General features: G+C 37.9%; 1 protein-coding gene across 2 annotated transcripts in view; it reads right to left on the bottom strand.

Moving 5' to 3' along the window:
- Nucleotides 1-505: 505 nt before the first annotated feature.
- Nucleotides 506-23,228, bottom strand: part of SLC26A7 (solute carrier family 26 member 7) — a 52,216-nt gene continuing 29,493 nt past the window's right edge. For both annotated transcript variants that reach the window (XM_087706870.1, XM_087706869.1), the window contains 9 exons: nucleotides 22,304-22,399; nucleotides 20,124-20,230; nucleotides 17,299-17,365; nucleotides 15,865-16,005; nucleotides 12,897-12,945; nucleotides 10,515-10,651; nucleotides 5,668-5,722; nucleotides 5,467-5,570; nucleotides 506-950 (listed from right to left, as the gene is read on the bottom strand). In XM_087706870.1, coding sequence (XP_087562996.1) covers nucleotides 915-950; nucleotides 5,467-5,570; nucleotides 5,668-5,722; nucleotides 10,515-10,651; nucleotides 12,897-12,945; nucleotides 15,865-16,005; nucleotides 17,299-17,365; nucleotides 20,124-20,230; nucleotides 22,304-22,399 — 792 coding nt within the window. In that variant the 3' untranslated portion in view covers nucleotides 506-914. The remainder of the gene's footprint in view (nucleotides 951-5,466; nucleotides 5,571-5,667; nucleotides 5,723-10,514; nucleotides 10,652-12,896; nucleotides 12,946-15,864; nucleotides 16,006-17,298; nucleotides 17,366-20,123; nucleotides 20,231-22,303; nucleotides 22,400-23,228) is intronic.

Below are 23,228 nucleotides of genomic sequence, written 5' to 3' on the forward strand. Positions count from 1 at the left end.
GCGCATCCATGTGGACGCCGCCGGGCCCTTTCCAACCGTACTGGTTGGAACGGGATCCGGAATCCACAACTGCTCTGTGCACACTAAAAGTGTACTGTTTTTATTGCTTCCTTCGGTAAGGACATTTACTGGCTCAGCAGTTTTTGATGACGAAGTTTTAGATGCATGAAGTGCTAGATGCTTCGCTATAGCTACATTTGGCCTTTAAAGGTTGCAACAATCCCTTCACAACTTTGTGCGTGTAAAAATAAGAGCAATCTTTATAACCTTTCATGTATTTTTGATAGAAGAACAAATGCTAGTTAGACTTTGTTTATTGCAATGGTTTTCCTTGCCAGGATTCTATTATATAGAAACTTAAAAATTATTCTCAAATGAATATATAATAAAATTCTTTTATATCCCTCTTTAAAACATTGCAGTAAAGAGACAAAAATCAAAACAATAACTTCAGTGTATTTAGCAGAATGTGTAAGTGACAAGATATGATTGTTAATTCTAGGCATTTAACAGGAAAAAATGGCCTTTTATTGAAGTTTGCAATTGCACATAAAAAGGACAGATTTTGGATTACATACATTGCACTACAAAATTCAATGATGTTGCATTCTCTTCTGCACAAACTTATATTTTTAAATTGTAACAAGACAGCTAAAACAGCATGCACCACAGTAGTATCTTAAATTGCTTTCTATTTCTTAGCTCTTCATGCATAGAAAAATATGTGATCATTGAAGTTTATAAAAATATACCCTTCAGGAAATATAGGCAGAAAACACTGCTGCTGTTGAATTTGTTAAATATGCTTGGCAATTATCACCAACAAAATCCCATGTTTAAACATCTGAAGAAATTCTTTGGCACGATTCCTTCTGCAAGTGAGCAATTTGATAGACAGATGAATCAGACTGGCATCAAATCTCAGTATGTTCATTAAGCTTGCAAAAGTTCTGAAATGTAAAAAAAAAACATTTTATCATGTGCATATTTATTTATATTTCGTATTTCTTAACCATTGATCTCCCTCAGATGTGATGCATATTTCTTTCTATCTATCTATCTATCTATCTATCTATCTATCTATCTATCTATCTATCTATCTATCATCTATCATCTATCATCTATCATCTATCTATCTATCTATCTATCTATCTATCTATCTATCTATCTATCTATCTATCTATCTATCTATCTATCTATCTATTATCTATCTTCTCTCTGTCTCTCTTTTTCTCTGTCTCTCTCCCTCCCCCCAACTGAAATTGTTTGCAACTATGTTTTTAGTCTCTCTTTTTGGAAATTCCAGCCATCTTGGGAACTTGCCATCAGCTTCTCCTGTCATTAGAACTTATCTTTAACTGCTTAGACATTATTAAAATCCACTACAGGGCTTCAATTTCCACAATAAGTATTTGACTACACTCGGTTACTTTCCCTTAACATCAAGATTTCTAGTATTATGCGGGCACTTTCCCCAGGTGCTGCTACTTCTTTATTCTCAGCTGAAGTTCCAGAGATGGGAAAGGCAGTAGGTTTTGGTTTATAACTTCCCAGTGGTAGAAGAGAACAGTAGTTGCAGTATCTCTTCCAGAAGTCTGTCTTCTATCCTCTCATAGAAGAATAACATGGGGAGAATGGGGGGGGGCAGAATGGTGGGGGAGGTGGGATCTGCTGTTAATCAATCAACCACCTCCACTATGCTGTTCCCCCATTGGGGCCCAAGGCCAATTGGCAGAACCAGGTCTTTAGGCCCTTACAAATGGATGGGAAGTTTGGAGCCAACCTCACACCAGGGACAAGATGTTCCAGGGGACAGAGTAGCAGCAGAGAAGGCCCTTCCCCTTGACCCCGCCAGCTTTCCATTGGGCTGATCTGACCCACAGCATGCCTCCTCTGCTGGCACAAGTGGGGAAGGCCAATCCCAGTAGGGTGAGAGGGTACCTCAAGTAACTTGGCCCCATACCATGAAGGGCTTTAATTCAACACCTTGAATTGCACCTGGAAGCAGACTGACAGCCAATGCAGCTTGTGGATCAGTGGTGTTACTGGGGCCACTCTTGGGGGTTTCCTAACAGATTTGAAAATTTCAATTCCCAGAATTCTCAGCATTGGCTCCGCTGACTGCTGATAGCTAAGATTTGAAAGCCACAAATCTGGGGAAAAGGCAGTAAGATCTTGTATTTTGTGAACAGCTATCAGAATCAGCCATGCATCATGGATAACTAAACCCAAATCAAGAATATCTTATTTTATATTTGATTTTATTTATTTTATTATTTTATATATTATTTATTTGCCACCTATCTTGCAGCTCAAATTCATGACATCAATGAAGCTGGTTCCTACATTTCAAATCTTCAAGCTGCAAACCCCGAACTTCACTGATCTATTTATTTGTTAAGAAATCCATCCTTAGTAAGTTTTACTTTTCATTCCCATCATCTCGTTACCTACCAGGAGCCAACTGTGCTATTGAGTTAATTCATTCACACTTTTCAAACCTATTCCAGGCCTGTTTTGTGTTGACAACAACCCTTTCTCAGATTTTACACTCCATTTGCTAACGATACACAAAAAAAGGCATAATAATTTTTTTCAAAAATAGCGCACAAGGAAATGTCTATAAAATATATATAATCAGGAAATGAGCACATAAATCAATAGACATTTTCATGTTTGTTTATTTTTTTCCACTGAAATTGATGGAGAAACAAGATAGAATAAATATAACACTGCAAAAATGAGAAATTGAGTGAAATCCAACTTGGCAGATGTACAGTATTCACATCAGTTGCAGTGGGCCCTAGCATTTGATTGGCACTGGGCCTGTTCATTGAATTAGGTATAGATCTTTAGAGTCCCTAACAACAATTCACAATAATCATAATTGTGATTTCGAAAGGAAGGGATAAAAATAGAGTTAATTCCAATATTATTAAATGGATATACTGTAAATAACAGCTGCAGTATAATCTGTTCTTATTTTTTGCTACTAAGGGAATATTCAAAAACTTCTTATGTTTATGTAAGGAAAAGCAGAGGTCAGAATGATTGGATGGTTAAGTTTGATATGTCCTTCCTTCTGTAATACATCTAAACAAATGTCACTTAATTTCTTAACTTTGGTTGATCAAGTATGGTAACTTCAATGGGAAAGGCATAATAGTTGGGTTTGTTTGTTTTAGATAACAGGAATGTTTATGGTAATAGGATGGAGAAAAAGAAAGTAAAACATCATTAATTAGTTTTGCATTTTTCTTTTGGAGGGGACTCTGTCTTAAGCTCAGACCAACTCGTATATCTAAAACAATAAAAATGGAAATGCTCTTCATAGCCTAGAGATGTGGTTTAGTTACAGAAAATGAGCTTATAGGAGTTTACATTTCAAGGTAAATTTACGCCTTGTAAAACTGCAAACTGAAAAGCATACTTTATGTCCAATTATAGGGTTCCAACAGAAATATGCATAATGCTCCCCCCACCGCACAGAAGTTGTAAACTACTTTTATCATTTGGTGGGTGAAATGGAAACATTAATGAATGAAAGGGCAAAGCAAAGGAGATGATAGGCCCAAGCATCCAAATTGAGACCATGTGACCCTGGGGATGGTGCAACAGTCATAACTTGGATGAGGAGGAGGAGTCATAGGTCACCATTTCAAAGGCCATCATAACTTCAAACAATCACTAAACAAACAGTTGTTAAGTTGAGGATTACCTGTATCCTTCTGATCAGTTCTAGAGCCAGATGAGTGGTGCTGGCTGTAAGGAACCCTGTATTTCATTGCTAGAGAATTGTATGGTTTAGCCCTATTTCATTAGAGAATTGTATGGTTTAGCCCTATGCAATCAGAACTGACAGCAAAACTGTCAGCTCCCACAATCATAGCTCCAGTGTTGGGTGAGATGCCAAAAGAAGCAGATGGAAGGAGATGGTCTCTGATAACCACACTATTCTTGCCACCCATCCTGGACTGGGAAAAAGACTAAGGAAAGTGGCAAAAGAAAAAAAAAAAGGAATGAAATTGGTAAATACCCACTAACTCTCCAATACCATAGTGTACTTCCTGGTAACCGAAGAATTTATGAAAAAGAAAAAGAAACCTGGTTCCAGCTCTTAGAGGAGTAGAGGTAAAGTGGTGAGAGGTGGCTGTTTTGTATAGGGGAAAATCCTTGTTAGATAGAACTGTTCTCTGCCGGTTCCAAAAGCAAACAGAGCTGGAAAACTGTGCCCAGGAACCAGATAAGAGAGGTATATCCACAGCTACCTATTCTAGCAAATGGGAGATGAGTGGTTCTCAGCCACTGACTGCATCAGTAAGCCTATCATTGATGAAATGAAGATAATTTGTACGGCAAGGTAAGTGCCAGGAGAGGAAGAAAAGGCTTAGGGGCTAAGACGCTGAGCTTGTCGATCAGAAAGGACAGCAGTTTGGCAGTTCGAATCCCTAGTGCCGCATAATGGAGTGAGCTCCCGTTACTTGTCCCAGCTTCTGCCAACCTAGCGGTTCAATAGCATGTAAAAATGCAAGTAGAAAAATAGGGACCACTTTGGTGGGAAGGTAGCAGTGTTCCGTGCTCCTTCGACTTTTAGTCATGACGACCACATGACCACGGAGACATCTTCGGATAGCGCTAGCTCTTCAGCTTTAAAACAGAGATGAGCACCACCCCCTAGAGTCGGGAACAACTATCACATATGTGCGAGGGGAATCTTTACCTATCATCAGAAAGATAAGATAAGCCTGAAATGAGACAAAGAGGGTGCCATATTCTTCAACACAATGTCTTTTAAGTGGCATATGAGGACGAGCTCATAGATTCAGAAGGTGGCAGGACAGAGTGAATTGGAAAGCCATAACTCACCCTTCTCAACTCATAAACTCTCAAGACACCCAATGAAATTAGCAGGAAAATGTTTTTTTTAAAGTTCACATAATCTTTAATTCATGTCTGAACTTCACTATTGCAGATAACTATAGTCCAGTGGGGAAATTCAATTTTTTTATTGTTGGTTCTGTGGGCATGGCTTGGTGGGCGTGGCAGGGGAAGGATACTGCAAAATCTCTATTCCCACCCGATTCTTGGGGCCAGCCAGAAGTGGTATTTGCCAGTTCTCCGAACTACTCAAAATTTCCACTACCGGTTCTCCAGAACCTGTCATAACCTGCTGAATTTTCACCCCTGCTACAGTCCCACTGTCAACAGTCTAATGAGAGATGAAAAGATGCTATCAGGGGCAATGAACTATGCAAGCTAGAAACAGATCTGTTTTCTTAAAGTTCCTGAATGTTAGAGGATGAAAATAAACAAGTAAACACATATAAACACATAGACAGAAACAATAAGGGCTGAGCATTTCCTTTTTCCCTATCTGTAAATTGGATGTTCAGTTTAGAAAGAGGGACTCGAGGTAACCTCTGTTAACTTCCTAAGCATTTGTTTTTCTCATAGACTGAGACTTACCCTATTAAACTGAATGGACGCAACAGCCGAAGAAACCGATTCATAGAAGACAGAATTCTCTAATTCTAGCTTTCCGTTGAATTTCAGTGCTTCTTTCAAAGAAGCTGCAATAAGAGAAGATGGCTTTGTAAAAGAGGAGCAGGAACACCACAAGTTAAACATAATTCATAAAAATTATCTTCACTGGAAATTGATACCTGCCTTTGCAATTTGCCAGATAAACATTTATATTATTTTTTTGAGCATCCATATAAATCTAAAAGAGAAGAAATATTGATATATATTATTGAGGTTTATTAAGCATTTTTAAAACTGTTTTATGTAAATAAAAACATTAATAGAATTAATTCTTACAGCAAGTAGACAAAGGAATGAAAACATATCTCAAAACACCAATCTTTCTATTTTTCTAAATTATTATTTACCTTTCATTTTTCAATGGTATTATTAGCAATCTTTTTTCCCAAGATTCATAATATTCTTGCTATAGATAAAAAGCTCTTCAGATTTTACTAGTTTCTAAAACATTCAGCTCTTTTTTTGTTGTTGTTTACGCATTCTTTAGGTGTCTGCCTTGTTTTATTTTGGCGATAAGTGCTTGATTTCTAAATCTAATTTTCTTGCTAATTGTGAGGGTTTCTTTTTAATTACATTTAGCTGGTTTATTCATTCTCCTCATACTACTTGCTTCCATAGCCTCCTATCTCATTTGCTTTGCATCATTTTCTTTCAGAACATTTGTTAAGACTTAAGATACATTTTGTTCTGTTGCCTAAGGGCTAATCCAGGAATTTTTTTTTCTTTTCATACCAATTGCCTGGACAAGTCCACACATTTTCTTGACACATTCAGAAGTGCTTTGCCATGGCTTTCTACCTAGGCCTGAGAAAGTGAGAGTGACTTTCCCCAAGTCATCCAAATTGTATAATACAATGAATAGGTGTGTTTGAGAGGGAAAATGAAATGAATTACAGGTTATACTTACATGCAAAAAATCACAGTATTTTTAATAGTGTAGGAAGTTAGCATTCAACCCTCTCCTAGAATGAAATATTCTAGGAAATATTAAAAAGGCAGAATATTATATTTCCCTGGATGAAAAATGGAGAAACATTTTTTAGGCAGGAAGCAGACTCACTGTTAATAGCCCCCACCCTCCTCAGTAGCCCACAGCAGATGTCAGCACTTAAGAGATAAAGAGAGAGCTAGGTCTATTCATAAGCAAGTGCCCTCACCTAAGATCCAACAAAGGTAGGATTAGCCCTCTACCCATCTAGCAACAGAACTCACCACATGGCACCTGGGGAGATTGCATCACCCAGCAAGGCTCAACCAAGCCTGGGACTCAAAAGACAACCTACAAAGTCACCCCTGCATGGCCCCATGGGAGTCTGACAACCAATCAGAATACAAGCTCAAATTCAAAGCCGAACAGAGGGTATAAATCTCTCTCAACCATGTGCCTTTTTTTGCTCAGGACCTCAAAACCGTGTGGTCCTCTCCACCATTAAACCACCATTCCAAGCGGCCACCATGTTTCCAGTCTCTTTCTTCCCAATTGGAACTGAACCCAGATGGACATTTCTTCCAACAGTAGAATGTAGACTAATTTTAATATATGGATATTCTTACAGAAAAGTGCAGGTAGTAGGTGGCCTGTTGTTAGGAAAGAATGTTTGTCCATTAAAAATGGCTATGTATAAAGTATGACTGTAGTTTGGCCCCTTGTTATATGAAATGACAATTGGGTATAACAAGAAAAGTGTAGAGGTTGATGCTGTGGGAAACAGATGCTTAAGAAGTGTAAATGGTGAACAACACCGATGCTCAAGAAGGAATGGGTGCTGAATGTATGTGAATTAAATGCAAAACTAACTGATCAGTACCCTCCCCCCCAAAAAAATCATTGAATTGTCTGGTCACATGGAGAGAATCAGTGAGGAGTGAATGACAGTCAATTATATGAGATGGATGGGGTGCATAAAGCAATAATAATTCTTTTTAATGTCCGCCTCTCAAAGTTACATTTTGGCAAATGAGTACCTCATTCTGCATGAAGTTTATTCCATAATGAGACTCTGAATAAATGATTCAGCAGTCTCTCATATATCTAACATAATCTATGTTTCCTATCATGACAACTCTGTTATTCCTTGCTGAATTTGCTTTACAGAATCTTTCTTGTTTGTTTGTTTGTTTAGCAATGATTCATTCAACAAATGCCCATGAATTTCAAAGCAATGAGCTGAACAGGCACACGGTCGAAAGTCATAATAGCATCTACAGTATACTGTGTCCAGTGGTGGGTTCTGGCTCCCATTGCAATCGGTATGCTACAATGGGGCCGGGCGTCCACCATGTGCACACGTGCAGTGCGCACATGCATACCCACCGCCCACGACGTTCCAGCTGCTCGGCAGAGCGTTGCACAGGTGCCATATGCCCCATACGTGTGCGTAAATACCCCGGTCGGTTCAGGTAGAGGTAAGGAGAGCTAGAGTGTGGGCCCTCCATAGCACCATACCGGAACGGTACCTGGTGCTCCCAACAGGCACTGTTACGCCCGTACCTGAGTGTACCCGTCATATCCCACCACTGACCATATCACATGCTTTAAGTTCAGGAGTCAAAGAACAAAAAAAATCAAGAAATAATCTATCTGAAATCAGTTCTTAGGTGCGGAAGAAAGAAAGGCATACCAGCATTGGGAAGGATTAATAGAATGCCAAATATGTAGCTACTAAATGAAATCCGGAGACAAAATCTAGCAAAATATTAAGAATATGAAAGAGTAATTTGAATGGTAGTTTACAAACTAAAAAAAGGATGCAGTATTTGATTCAATGGTTATATGGTCCACTAATTATGTATATAAATATTGAAAACAATTAACATTTGTTCTGGACTTATTCGAAGGTCTTACCAAATACATTGTAGGTTGAGGGGGGTCACAAGCTGTATTCCAAATAGCCACTAGGGGGAGGTGTTCTATAATATAAACATTCTCTAAAATACAGCATGGTTTTTTAAAACTCAAGATTTAAAAAAATGCAACAGTACAGTAAATGGTTTGATGGAGGAAGGTCTGTTCTACCTTTCTCGGAAAGCCAAAAAGAGTGTGTCATTAATAATTAACCTGCAGTTGTTCCCTACCTAATCTGCAGTTAATATTCAAAATGTGACTTCTCTATTGAGTGACTTTAAATGCTGGCATAAGTTGTTGGTAGCTGTGCTGATACATGAGAATACAATTGGGGGATGGGGATTGAAAACAGATTACACCTATTCCAATGGTATACCAAGAATTCCCTCTACTTTTCTTCCCCGAGTTAAAACCAAGCCTAAAGTTAAAAATTAGACAGCTTCTGCTGGGACAATATATTCTTGAATATCTCCAATGGATGGGAACTGACAAATATTCAAATTATCATTTTGAAGGCTAATTGTAAGTTTTCAAGGAAATGTGTATGGCTCTTATTATTATCATTGCTGATATTTTCGGGGAGAGTGAAACTGCTCAGGCAAAGGTTGCTTAATGGGAAACTTTACCATCTTTAGACTGGCAAAAGTTTTCAGAAACACCCACCCCATATAAAGTTCTCCACAAAAACAAATAAAATACAAACAAGACATGTCATATGGCTTGAATCTTTGACTGTTTCTCTCTCACTCAATCACAAAGCAATAACAAGGACCAAAAATGCCATGTCTCACTCCTCAGATTTTATTATGTAAATTTCCCAGCAGCTATAAATCCAACCCAAGGAGAAAGGGAATTACTGGAGCAGAAACTGGAGAGGGGGGGGGGGCAAAAACAGATTTTGTCAAAAAGTAGAAGTCATCATCATTCAGAAACAATGAAGAGATAACCTATTGATAGGTTATTTCTGTGATCAGTTTCATGTTCATCCATTTCTGTTTTAGATTGTGAATTTGAAAATAAAATAAAATATGTATCTGATAATGTGTTTGGATAAAACACAAAACATATTCTATTCGCACTATATTATAGTATAAATTATATCAGTAGATAACTTCAAAATTTGATACAGTGTGGAGTTTAAAAGAAAAAAAGTTCTGGTATGCCTATTAATTTTACGATGCTTAGAACAGTGGTGGGATTCAAAAAAATTTACTATCAGTTCTGTGGGGGTGGCTTGGTACTGTAAAGTCTTCATTCCCACCCCACTCCAAGGGAAGGATACTGCAAAATCCCCATTTCCTCCCAATCAGCTGGGACTCAGGAAAAAGAGAATAGATGGGAGCGGGACCAGTCAGAAGTCATATTTACTGATTCTCCGAACTACTCAAAATTTCCACTACTGGTTCTACAGAACTGGTCAGAACCTGCTAAATACCACCTCTGGTGCAGATTTACTTGGATTCACTCTAATACCACTTTCTAGAGAAGGTGATTGAGAACCAGCTGCACTGCAGCTCCAGAGGGAATGAGATGGATTACCCAGATCCTCCAGTGAATTTCAGGCCTACATATGGGACAGAAATGACATTGGTCACACTTTTGAATGACCTCTAGTGGAAGCTATTTTGGCCTAGTGCATCCATCTCATATCTTCTTGACTTCTCAGTGGTTTTCCAACTGCTCTGCTCAATCAAATGTAGCTCATTTTGCAAATATACCTTTAAGATTAAGATTTCATTTCCATGTATACCTTTGTCAATTTATGTCATAAAATGACTCATAGCCTGAAGAGTAAATTATTCTCTTGAAGCATATTTTACACGGAAGAGGTAATTTAATATTGTGATCATCAAGAAATGAATCAGACTTTCTCTAAAATCCAATAATAAGAAATATCACAATAGTTCTATGACTATTTCAGGAACATCAAGAAATATGTGGAGTTGCAATATTCTTGAAGTAAAGATGAATCTTTCAATAAAAAAGGGAAGCAAGTGTATTAGGGCACTTCGTTTTAAGTACCAGTCTTCTGACTTCGGTGGCAGCTTCAACCAACTAAATGTAATGTAGAATGGGGTTTATTTAAAAACTAGATGAAAGTGAAGACATAGAAGATCATAAATACCTGAATAAGTACAGCGATACCAGTGTAGTCAAAGAAAGTCAAGCCACTGCAGTCAAATATTAGATGGTGCCTTTCACTGGAATGCTGTTGTAAAGATGAACATCTTAGATCAGCAAATGCAGGATCTATATTCCCTTCTAGAAGAAGTAGAAATTTCCAAATGAATAAACCTTTTCTAGAAATTGAAAAATATCTGCTTTTCTTTCCAAAATGAATCCAACCTGTGTTACTTTGGGTTTTCTTCCAGGTCACAGACTCTGTATGTTTGTTAAGCTGCAGAGGCCGCAGTGAGAACAAAGTTGCAGAGATAAGCCGTTTTTCTAATTCTCCACAAGGTCAGTGACATAGAAGAACTGAAGGATGAACAAGCAACCCATTGCTCCTAGAAGTGTAACCCATGAAAATAAACAAGATCCAGGCAAATATCTGCTTTAAGTGTGGATGCATAGCAACAGCAATAGCTCTTATATACTGCTTCATGGTGCTTTATATGCATCTCTAAATGGTTTACAGAGTCAGCATATTGCCCCCAACAATATGGTTCCTCATTTTACCCACTTCAGAAGGGTAGAAGGCTAAGGCAACCTTTGAATTGAACTGTTGGTTGTTGGCAGAATTAGCAGCAGTACTGCATTCTAACCACTGAGCCACCTCGGTAGTAGTCCAAGAACGTCAGATACTGATACTATTAGATTATTCTAAGCAGTAGGATTGTTCCACTAAAAAAGGAAATACTTCTGAAATTACTCTGGAGGACATGCTAGTCTGAGGGTTATATGTTATTGAAGTCCCCACTTCAGAATCGAAGAAGCTTCTTGAATGAAAAACAAAACATTTTCAAGGAAACAAAGCAAGGAAGTCCAGTTGCCTTTTAAAAAGCACTTTTGGGACTTCTCATACATGTTTGTTGCTCTTTCACTCAGTCTCAGGATTCTTCAGTTTTTATCATTTAAGAAAAACTTTAAGAAAAACTTTAAGAAAAGTCAAGCTCTTCTTCCACCACAACTTTTTCCTCAGATACAATAGGGATATCAGCTATAGGTCTACAGTACTAGGGAGGGTGGTCTCAATGAGAACACAATGTGACAATACTTCTAAAATAAACTAGGAAGAAAGCATACTTTACTTTAGCATATAAAATCCAATAAATTACAGAAGGAAGCATTTTTGAAAATCTTGTACATTTATACTTTGAAAATTTCCTATGTTGCACTTGGAAAAACTTTGAGCCAACCTTGTAAATAAGCGCACAAAGATATTTTCCTGGAAGAATGTTGAATGGCCTCCTGAGAGTTGGCATAGGAGAGACAGAAAGCTTTATATTCTTTTATAGAACTCCATTAAATTCCTATGCTGTGTGTTAAGGAGAGTTTTTTCTATCCATAACAGTCTATTTGGATTCTGGACTGCACACAATGGAAGAATGAATATTATCAATAAGCAATAGCAATAGAATTATATACCACTTCACTGTGCTTTACGGCACACTCTTTACAGAGTCAGCATATTGCCCCCAACAATCTGTGTCCTCATTTTACCCACCTCAGAAGGATGGAAGACTGAGTCAACCTTGAGGCAGTGAGATTCGAACTGCTGGCAGTCAGCCGTCAGCCAAATTAGCCTGCAATAATGCATTTTTAGCACTGTGCCATCACGGCCCTTACGTTACTCTTCTACAGTATGCTCACCCTTGCATTCCTTGTCTCCTATGACTTCCACATAAATTAATAAATAAAAGGCTCTTTAAATTGAATGGTCAGCACAATCCCTTCCCTCAACTGAGGGTACATGAATTACACTACAGGGAACAATCCAGGGGTGAAATTCAGCAGGTTCTGACAGGTTCTGGAGAACCGGTAGGGGAAATTTTGAGTAGTTTGGAGAACCGGCATATACCACCTCTGCCTGGCCCCAGAGTGGGGTGGGAATGGGGATTTTGCAGTATCCTTCCCCTGCCATGCCACCATGCCACTCCCACAGAACTGGTAGTAAAACAAATTGAATTTCACCACTGGAACAATCTGATATCCACCTTTTAAAAAAAATTCATACCACACAGACATGCCTTCTATGCCACTGTTTCCCAACCTTGGTAAATTTAGGTTCTGTGGATTTCAACTAAACTTCCAACATTGCTGTCTGGGAAATTCTGGGAGCTGAAGTCCACAAATCTTCAAGCTGCCAAAGTTGAGAAACCCTTTTCTAGCCCTTTTCCTTCCTATGCCCGATGGAAGATATGTGGACAGCAGTAAATTGGATTCTTTCCTATGATACAACAACCTGACAGTCTCCTTGATGGAAAGGGGCAATCTAAAAACATGAAATATAAATAAACAAATTAACAGGAAAATTAACTGATTATTTCTTGACTTATTCACTCACCATGGCAGTTTCCATTGGATAATGAAGTGAGCAATATGTTCTGTTCATACTGAAACAAAAAGCACAACAGCATAGTTGATTGCAATGCTATTTCTTATTTTCTGCTTCAAAAATGGTTATTCTGTTATGAATACAGTGTGTATTTGCCTTGCGAACAACCCCGTCAGTTATTTTTCCACTATTTTTGAATCCATCGAGTTTCTTTATGATAGACCTTCAAGAACTTGGCTGCCAGAGCAACAATATTGTCATTTAAAAGGGCATATTATATACAGATCAAACAAAAACAAAAAGACAATTTGAATACAGTTTCATTGGAAGCATGTTTACAGGAACAGGTTTCCAAGAATTGCTAAGGCTATGGGGAAAATTTACAGCATTGTTATTACCTGGGATGCAAAATGTAACCCATAATGAAAAATAACAATAGGAAAGCTGCATACTTCCCAGTGTTTGTTTATTATTATTGTTGTTGTTGTTGTTATTTACTGGCAGCAGTGTTGAAACAGAGGCAAAACCCAATCATTTTTATCTGATTTCTTTAATTCACTGTAGCAACATGGATGGAAAGTATTGATTAATTTTAAAGTTGACTAAGAGACTTTGCATGAAATAAGCAATATGCTTCCCTCCAGATGTAGATCTATCAGCATTCAGGCATACGCACACATGCCTGATTGATTTATAAGTAAAATCATGCTACTGTTTCTAGATCAAAAAGTCTCATGTTTATATATCCCACTTTCCAGCAACACTGATTCCCTAGCTCCATTCTTGCTTTGAGACACAATGCTTGATGTGTTTCCTTTGCAAAGGAAGTAAGTTTTTATTCTAGTGTTTAATCATTGTGCGCAGGTACATTTAAACCATAGTTTATCAGATTAGAACAATAAATACGTTTAATTAAACCTTCATGTGTAGACCTGGTCTTTCAAATATGCCTTGAAAGTATGCCCTGTCTGACAAGACATGTATCTTGCATCAATACTAACTGCATTTCAAGGGCACTCTTTTCTAGACAAAAAGAAACAATAAAGTTGTGCAGGCAGATATCTCCATTTGTGGATTCATATTTTGCCCCTCGGTCTCTTTTTGGAGTACAATATGCTTTCTTTGGTAATAATTGGACAATTGAAAAGCCACATTTAAAACTGTTACAGCAAAATATGCTTACGTTCTCAAGCTTTAAATAGAAAGAAACTTGCTTCCATTTGATTCTCTCACTTCTATTTCTATAGCTATCTACTACATTAAATGCCAAATCCATTAAGTTTTAGAAAACAGCTAAATCATTTCTGGAATCTCTGAAAGGTTATAAAGCACTTATTGTTGTCTCTTCAGTAGATAACATCCACTGGTATTATGCCTGAGGAAAATGACACTGACAGCTTCTCGTTCTATGAATTTGCCTAATAATTTTCAGAGGATAAATTCTGCCCATTAACAACCCACTCACAGCATCCCTCATGTTTAATAGAATTCTTGAATTTACAAGCTTTACAACTCATCTCAATTTGGACAATTTCAACAGAGGCCTTATCAATCTGCATGTGTCTGTGTATGGGTGTTCTTGCTGAGTATCAGAATTATCTATCTTAATTTCTTGCCCGATTGGATCCTAGCTGCTAGTTCTAATCAGATTACTGTTTTAGGGCCATTTCAAATCTTAATTGATTTAATTTCATATCCTCAAAAATTATTTTTAGGGATAGAGGGCATTTGTACAATCAAAGTCTTTGCTTATGATGATGATCTGCTGGTTTGAAAAATCCATCTTATTTTTTTACAACCATATTTAAGTGAAATCAGCAGAAACATTTCTGTAGCAATAGAATTAAATGCAGATCCAGAACTGTTTCACAAGAACAGAATTCATTGGAGAAGGGGAAAGAGGCCAATGCTTTTCTGTAATAGCCAGCATTGTTCCGCGAATAATTATCTATTTATACCTCCTCCCATATTTACACCTCCTTTAAAAGTAAAGGTTTTTCCTGCCCAATCGTGTCCGACACTAGGGGATAGTGCTCATCTTAATTTCTTAGACTACAGAGCCAGCATTGTCCAAGACATTTCTGTGGTCATTTGGCCAGTATGGCTATACGCGAAAAGCGCATGGAATGCTGTATCTTCCTACTGAAATGGTACCTATTTATCTACCTGCATCTGCATGCTTTCAAATTGCTAGGTGGCAGTGGTGGGATTCAAAACTTTTTACTACCGGTTCTGTGGGCATGGCTTAATGGGAATGGCGTAGCATGGTGGGTGTGGCTTGGTGGGCATGGCAGGCAAGGATAGTATAAAATCTCCATTCCCTCCCAACTCCAGGGGAAGGTTACTGCAAAATCCCCATTTCCTCCCAATCAGCTGGGACTCAGGAGGTAGAGAATAGGTGGGAGTGGGGCAAATCAGAGGTGGTATTTATCGGTTCTCCAAATTACTCAAAATTTCTGCTACCAGTTCTCCAGAACTGGTCAGAACCTGCTGAATACCACCTCTGCTAGGTGGGCAGGAGTTGGGGCAAGTAACGGGAGCTCACTTTGTCACATGGCATTCAGGTCTTGAACCTGGACTGTCAGTTTTCCAGTTGACAAGCCCATCATCTTAACTGCTGAGCCACTGCACCCCTCACATCTCCTTTAGTCAGATATTTCAGAAATAAAATTTGAAAGTAGGATAGAGTGAATAGGAGGACAGAAAATGCCTGGCAACAAATGAGTCTAGGTACAATCTCAGACAGATTCATGTAGGACTCTTTTCAGAAACTTGGAACCTGCTATAGGTCACTGTGAGCAAAAGTGAGCTAGGGCAGAAGAGAAGTCCAACTCAGCATTGTAGGCACCCTTTTGACCTTGTGTGAAATTTTTAATCATTACCTCTTCCCAGCAATACCAAATACAATCATTTAAATGCAACTCTAAAGGCCGAATTAATTTTCACTTTTCCCTTCCCTTTATTAAGTGCATCTTACCTTGTTCATATCTTCCGACAGTTCCCTTGCACATGTCCACTCCTTATAGATTATTTCTGATATATTGGCATAAAACTTCTTAGCATTCAGAAAGACTAATGGGTTATTCACTGACACTATTTTCACTGGTTGTGAAGATTCCTTTAGAATAAAAAAAACCCCAAACTTTAGAAAATAAAATATTTTAAATGCTTTATAACATACAACCCCTGCATTATCCACATGGATATTAGGAGCACAATCAAATGCATTTTCAAATAGGCCAATGACAACATGATTTAGATTAGTACTGGTTAACAAACATGTAAACACACAAACACAAAACCTAGACGTACACCACATTTACACAATACAATACGAACAGGAGCTTCCTGTTCTAATAGCAATTTATCAATCGATACCGCTCACCTTATATTATTTCCCTTTCTATTGTATTTCATTTGGATTTCACCATTCTTAACCCTCTTATTTTACTCATAACTATTATTTTTTGAGTTTTGTTATATTCCTTCATTGATTCTTGTTTCTTTCCTCCATCCACCTGGATTTTTTCCCTGGATTTTTTTAGTTAGTTTGTCCATTTCAGCACAATCCATAACCTTTCTTATTATTTCATCTTCGCTTGGAATTAATTTGTTTTTCCATTTCTGGGCAAAGACAATCCTTGCCACTGTAATTATATGTAGTATTAAATACTGGATTTCTTTTTTATATTTCGCAGACATTATTCCTAATTAAAAAACTTCAGGTTTCCATTCTATTTTAACCCCTGTTATTGCCTCCAGCCAATTTTTGATCCTTTCGTGGAGAAGTTTTTATATTTCTTGGAAATCTGGATTTTTGCAGCCTTGCAAAATCTGATATCCCTACATTTATTGACTGAACAATTGTTCTAGATACATAAATTCCTCAATAATATTGTTATTCTCTCAGAATTTGTGCTTGCAATTCTACATTTTTGTACAGCTCCTTTAATTTCATAGTTAGATTTGCTGTTTTATTTATGGAAATTACTGTTTATCATAAAGTTCAATAGACTATACAATATAAAATATTATCATCCAAACCCAAAGGAAATGAAGCAGAGACATCAATTCACAGCAAGTTGGCAGCCACAAGTTAAGAGATTCCAGACTTCTCCCCAATAATTTTGTCATACTTTAAGTTGAGGGAATGGCATGGATATGCCTGGAATTGCCATGAAATAGGATTGTCACTAAATTGTGAGTGAACAGGTGAGATGAATAAAGTCACATTTCTCTCATCACTTTGGAGTACATACAGGATGAGCAAAGCCTGAACACATACAGCCCTTGCATATTTGGCCATCTGGAAAAAGAACTGAAACCTTTACATTTACAACTTCAGAGGAGGAAGAGGAACAAATAATTTTTACCTAAGAAAAGAAAAATATAACAAAAAAAATAACCTTACAAAGTCTGCTTCTGTTTTGAATCTGCATTCTGTTTCATTCATGTGCTTCAAGCTCAGTGTTGTTGCTCTATAACAAATGTATAGAGGAATGTGAAACAAATACATAAAATAGAAAATATTTTTAAAATCAAGTATTTTTTTCTTGTGGTCCTTTTCCAAGTGTCCCAGATGCTGTAAATTACTTCCTAGCATAAGGTGCTTGCATGTGTAAACTATAGCATTCATATTATACTCTAAGAATGCTTAATATTTAAGTTAATCATAGAAGTGGTATATTTATTTAAGTTGTCTTGCTGGTCATGAAAGATAAGCATTCTCCCGGTAGATTTTATATAACTTTTTTATATTTCCGTGCAATTGTTAGGGTACTACCAATAGCAATAGCACTTCAGTGATGACAAACCTTTTTCGTCTCGGGTGCCAAAAGCATGTGCCCTTGCATGCTCACCCCCATAATTTAATGACTCCCCACGCTGTGCCCACTGCGCATATGCTCATAACCCTACCCCCTGCTGCCACACAGCCTGTGGGCATGGCTTTCTTGGAGCCTGGGGAGGGTGAAAACGGCCTCCCCTGCTCCCCCCGGAGGCCCGCCGGAGGCCAGAAACAGCCCATTTTCCAACTTCCGGTCTGCGTGTTGGCCTGTTTTTTGCCCTCTGGAGACTTTAGAGGAGCCTCCTGAAGCCTCCGGGGGGCAAAAAATGGCCCAACACACAAACCAGAAGTTCACTTTGGGTGGTTTTTCACCCTCTGGAGGTTTCTGGAGGCTTCCCTGAAGGGCAAAAAAATGGCCAAAAATCAAGGCTGAAATCAGCTGGCCAGCATGGGCATGCACGCTGGAGCTGACAGGGCAATGCCTCACATGCCCTCAGAAATGACTCCGCGTGCCACCTGTGGCATCTGTGCCATAGGTTCACCATCACAGACTTAGACTTATGTACCACTCCATAGTGCTTTACAACACTCTCTAGGTGGTTTACAGAGTCAGTATATTGCCCCCAACAATATTGACCATAGAAGGATGGAAGGCTGAGTCAACCTTGAGCCAGTCAACATCGAACTCCAGGCTGTGGGCAGAGTTAATCTGCAATACTGCATTCTAACCCTGTGCCACCATGGCTCCTTGGAGTAATAAAAATTTAAGATGTTAAAGAGCTATTTAGAATCACTATTTACTTTATTACTATAGTGCATTAGCACTACACAGATGTCTGAATTGGCCATCCTGAGATCATGAATCTGGAAAGTTGGCCTAACACTGGACTATAAAAAACACTGTTCAAAAGAGAAGAAGTGTAAATATGAACTGGTGATGGGAGATTAGATGAGCAACAGGCAGATGTTTAACCTTTTCCTTGATTACCATGATCATGTTTGAGTCTTTGTTTGCTTGGGAATCTCACATTTCACTTGCAATGCTTACTTCGATCCTTGCAATGGTCCTCTACTTTGGAAACTGACCTTCTGAAAAAGAGTCAAGGGCCAACTAATGCCTACTCAACTCATAATTCTTAGTCATTGTAGCTAAAGTCACACAAGTAAATGTGGGAATTAGTTCTCATGTGATCAAAAGTAAAAGATGAGGGATCAGGTCTGTCTGTTACCAAAGCAAGGAAAGATGGATATGGTTTCACTCACACCCCACAACAAGTATAAGTAGTCCTTGACTTACGATCACAATTGGAACCAGAATTTTGGTGCTAATTGGTACAGTCATTAAGTGAGTCATCGTGTGACCAGACTCAGTTTTACAATCATTTTTACTGCAAGTCCCTAAGCAAATCATGTGGCTGTTAAGTGAATCTCATGGTGATTAAGTGAATGTGGCTTACACAATTGACTGATTGTTGGAAGCCAGATGGGAAGGTTGCAAATTATGATCACCTGACTGCAAGACATGGCAACTGTCATAAATGCAAGCTGATAAGCAAGCCTTAAATTGCAAATTGTGTGAGGCAAGTCACTTTTTCCGAGGCCATGATATCTTTGAGCCGTTCTGCTTGAACAGTCTTAAGTTAAGGACTTAAGTACAAATAGGTAAAGGTGAAGGTTCCCCTCGCACATATGTGCTAGTTGTTCCCAACTCTAGGAGGCGGTGCTCATGTCCGTTTCAAAGCTGAAGAGCCAGCGCTGTCCGAAGACGTCTCCGTGGTCATGTGGCCAACATGACTAAATGCCAAAGGGACCCAGAAAGCTGTTACCTTCCCACTAAAGATGGTTCCTATTTTTCTACTTGCATTTTATATGCTTTTGAACTGCTAGGTTGGCAGAAGCTTGGACAAGTAACGGGAGCTCACTCCGTTACTCGGCGCTAGGGATTTGAACCGCTGAACTGCCAACCATTCTGATCGACAAGCTCAGCATCTTACCCACTCAGCCACCACATCCCTGTGTTTATATATGTACAAATTCAGAGCTGGAATTTCTAACCTCTTTTACAGAGCAGGTAGGAAAATGAGGCACAAGAATTTGAACCCTTATTGCAGTATACATAGAACTGGCTCTTGAAATACAGCAGTCACTGAAATTCTTCTTTAATACCTTCTTGACTTTGGTACAATAAATCAGAGACTCTTGGGTCCTTATGGGCCTATTTATCTGTTCTAATCAAACCTGTCAAGAATAAATCTGACTGAAATAGCAGAATAATTATACTTCCAACTCATTAAAACTTCCAGGATTATTTGTAGGAGGTAAAAAAAACAAAACTGAACACTTATACATAACAAAAGCAATTTGTAGTATACATTTGTCATGAGAAGAAGACAAATCATTGAGCATTTCCAGAGATTATTTGCTTCTAAAAACATTTTAAAAGTCCTGACCTTGAAAAACGGAAAACCACTATCAGTATTGTGCAGACGACACCATACAATAACCCTACATTAGCAGCAAAGCAGATTGTAAACACGTAAGTGCTGACCCAAATACTCTGAAAGATACAAAAGAGGAAAACATATTTCATAATTAGATAGACACAATTCTTTGTGCTGGTGGTTTTATTATATAATTAACATGTTTCATTACTTTAATTAGAAACAAACAAATGTAAAAGCTGAAAAGATATTTTACAAGATATGTATTTTAAGTTTAAATAATTTAACAATAATTTACCTCAGAAGATGTTGGCCTTCTAAATTGGTAAATGAAGAATATTTCATTCTCTAGAACAGGGGTGTCAAACTCAATTTCATTGAGGGCTGCATCAGGGTTGTGTTTGACCTCAGAGGGATGGGATGGGTGTGGCCAGGGTGGACATGGCCAGCTCGATGTCACTTGTGTCAGGGACACCTGTGGTGGCCTGAGCACTCTGCCAGCAAAAACGGGCTCCTGAGCTCCGTTTTTGGCTGCGACAGCTTCCTGCACCCCTCTGCCAGTGAAAAGAGAGCCCCTCCCAAGCTCCATTTTTGTTGGCAGAGGCATTGTGAGCTCCTCTTTCACTGTCTCCATGGCTGGATCTGGCCTGCGGGCCTTGAGTTTGATACCCCTGCTATAGAACACTGAGTATCTGCTAAAGCATATATGAAATTAAGGCTGTGCAAAGCATTCATAATGGGGTGCTTTGCAAACCAAGTTAATGAAGCCCTCCAGCCCTCTTTCTCAAAGCACTGAAGCAATTGCATCCTCTGAAAATTAGAAAAGCAAATGTGGATCCACATACATGTGGAAACAACCAGAGAAAGCATGATTTTATATATTCACAATATATTTTTATGCATGCCTCTTCTGCTTTCTTAGATCATGTCCGTATAAGGTTGACTGCTTGTACTCAAAGACTATATAGCATTCTGACATCCTTTTGATTTCTTATGAAACAAAAATATCATAGCATAGAAAAGAAGGCAAAATCACGAATGCAAAATTAAAAGTGCCTTTTAACAAATCTGGAGTTAAGCCATATTAATTTTTTATTTGCTTGGACATGTTCATATATTTCTTATTTTAATGCTACTGTATTTCAAAATCCTTGCTTTTCATTTCAAAGCATAATTGTCAAATTTTTACTATAAAGTCAGAGGGAACACTGAGTAAAACATTAGATTCTAATCAGAAAAACCAGCTATTTGTGTTTAGAAACAAAACAGAAGCTGGAATAGTCAGGAATTATGACGAAGATCTACTTCATCCCTAACATATGGAATTTTAAGGAAATCAAAATGATGGGAAATTATCCTCTGGTGAATAATTGACATTTGAATGAGGCAGTCTGATTATTTTCAATGTCATATTGTGGATTAATTCATATATAAATCATATTACAATGCATAGTCCTTAGAGCAAATTTGCCAAATTGAAATTATAATCACATCTGGAGTGAAGTCATTTCTTTGCAAAAACACTGAAGCATAGAACTTGGGAAAATGACTGGCTCAGCACTTACATATTAAAATGATGACTATGAATTTCAAGTAGAAGACAAGTAGAAGACAAGGAAACAGAGGCTCAGGAAAATTTTATACAAATTGTGAAGAGCAAAAAAAATAAAAATCCCAGTTTGAAACGAGAACCCTGGCTAAACACTCTAATGATGAACCATAGGAGAAAATTAATTTTGCAACAATATTCTAAGTGGTATATACAGGATGGGATCTGTAGTAGCTGCTACCTGATGTTGAAAAAATGATTAAAAAAGCAACTTTTGAGGCCTCCCAGTAATGTCCCAAAGCTGATTTTTCAAAAGGCAATTGGACTTTGTTTTTCTTGAGTATCCTTGAAGATGTTTCGCTTCTTATCCAAGAAGCTTCTTTCATTCTAACTGTTAGAACTGAAGAATCTTCTTGGATGAGAAGCAAAATGTCTTCAAGGGAAAAAAAACAAAGAAAAGTCCAGTTGTCTTTTGAAAAAGCACCTATGGGACACAAAAGGGAGGATTTATTTATTAAATTTATATGCCTTCCATCTCACTGTCAAGCAACTCAGGGCAGCTACAAGGATAAGGAGATGAAACTTTTAAGATTACTCCATATCCTGAAAAGATTGTGCAGTAAAGTTCAGCTTTACTTACCCATTCAGTTTTATCCACACTCCAGTATTTTTTTAAATCTCGGAACTGCATCAGCATTCCCTTCAGGCCCACCACAATAATACTTGCTAGCACACCCTGGGATGAAAGAGACATTTATTACAAGGTGAAGTTCATTATTCTGGAGGAGTTATTTGTCAGAATATTCATGAACTGGCAGAGACATGGTAACAATGGGAGATGATACAGTCTGGACTCTTGAACATGTTTACAATCTCTCCTCTCTACCACGTTGAAAGAATCTGCTGTTGGTATTGTAACAATGGGAGCTGAAACAGTCTGGAGTCTGGGTGTGGCTTAGCTCTGAACTGAAACTACAAAGAACTCATTCTCTGTATACCCTGTCTGTGTTTGAACATGCTTACAATCTCTCCTCTCTACTATGTTGGAAGAATCTGCTGTTGGTATTGTACATTTATTCATGTGTTTTTATGAATATAAAGAAGTTAATGAAACCTGCTGAATAAGTTATCAATATGTGCTTTACGGATTTGATTTTTGCAACAAACTCCAACAGAAGTATTTTGGAAAAACGATTGGCAAATCACAAGGCAGGCGCAGATATTGTTCATACATATATCTTTCCCTTTCCCCAAATATACATAATGCAAAATTAAAAATTAACCCAATAACTAAATATATTTAGCTGAATGCAATTGTTACACTTGTATCTACCACATGTCCCTATTTCTGCTCTGCCCCAGAACTCTGTTTGAACTTTTTTTAAAAGGTTTTCATCAGAAAGAGATTGGTCTTACATTCAGGTTCACCTATTTTCCTTTTTTTTTTTTTTTTGTACTATTATAGGATACAGTATCTGAACTATAGCTTCCTTTTCTCTGTCTGGACTTTCAGGACCAAAGTAGAAATACAAAAAGTTTAATACTTCTAATACATAGGGGAAAAA

Source organism: Thamnophis sirtalis, unplaced genomic scaffold (assembly GCF_051295495.1).
Source record: "Thamnophis sirtalis isolate CommonGarterSnake01/CBP01778 unplaced genomic scaffold, rThaSir2_p1.2 scaffold_2, whole genome shotgun sequence".
Taxonomy (NCBI): domain Eukaryota; kingdom Metazoa; phylum Chordata; class Lepidosauria; order Squamata; family Natricidae; genus Thamnophis; species Thamnophis sirtalis.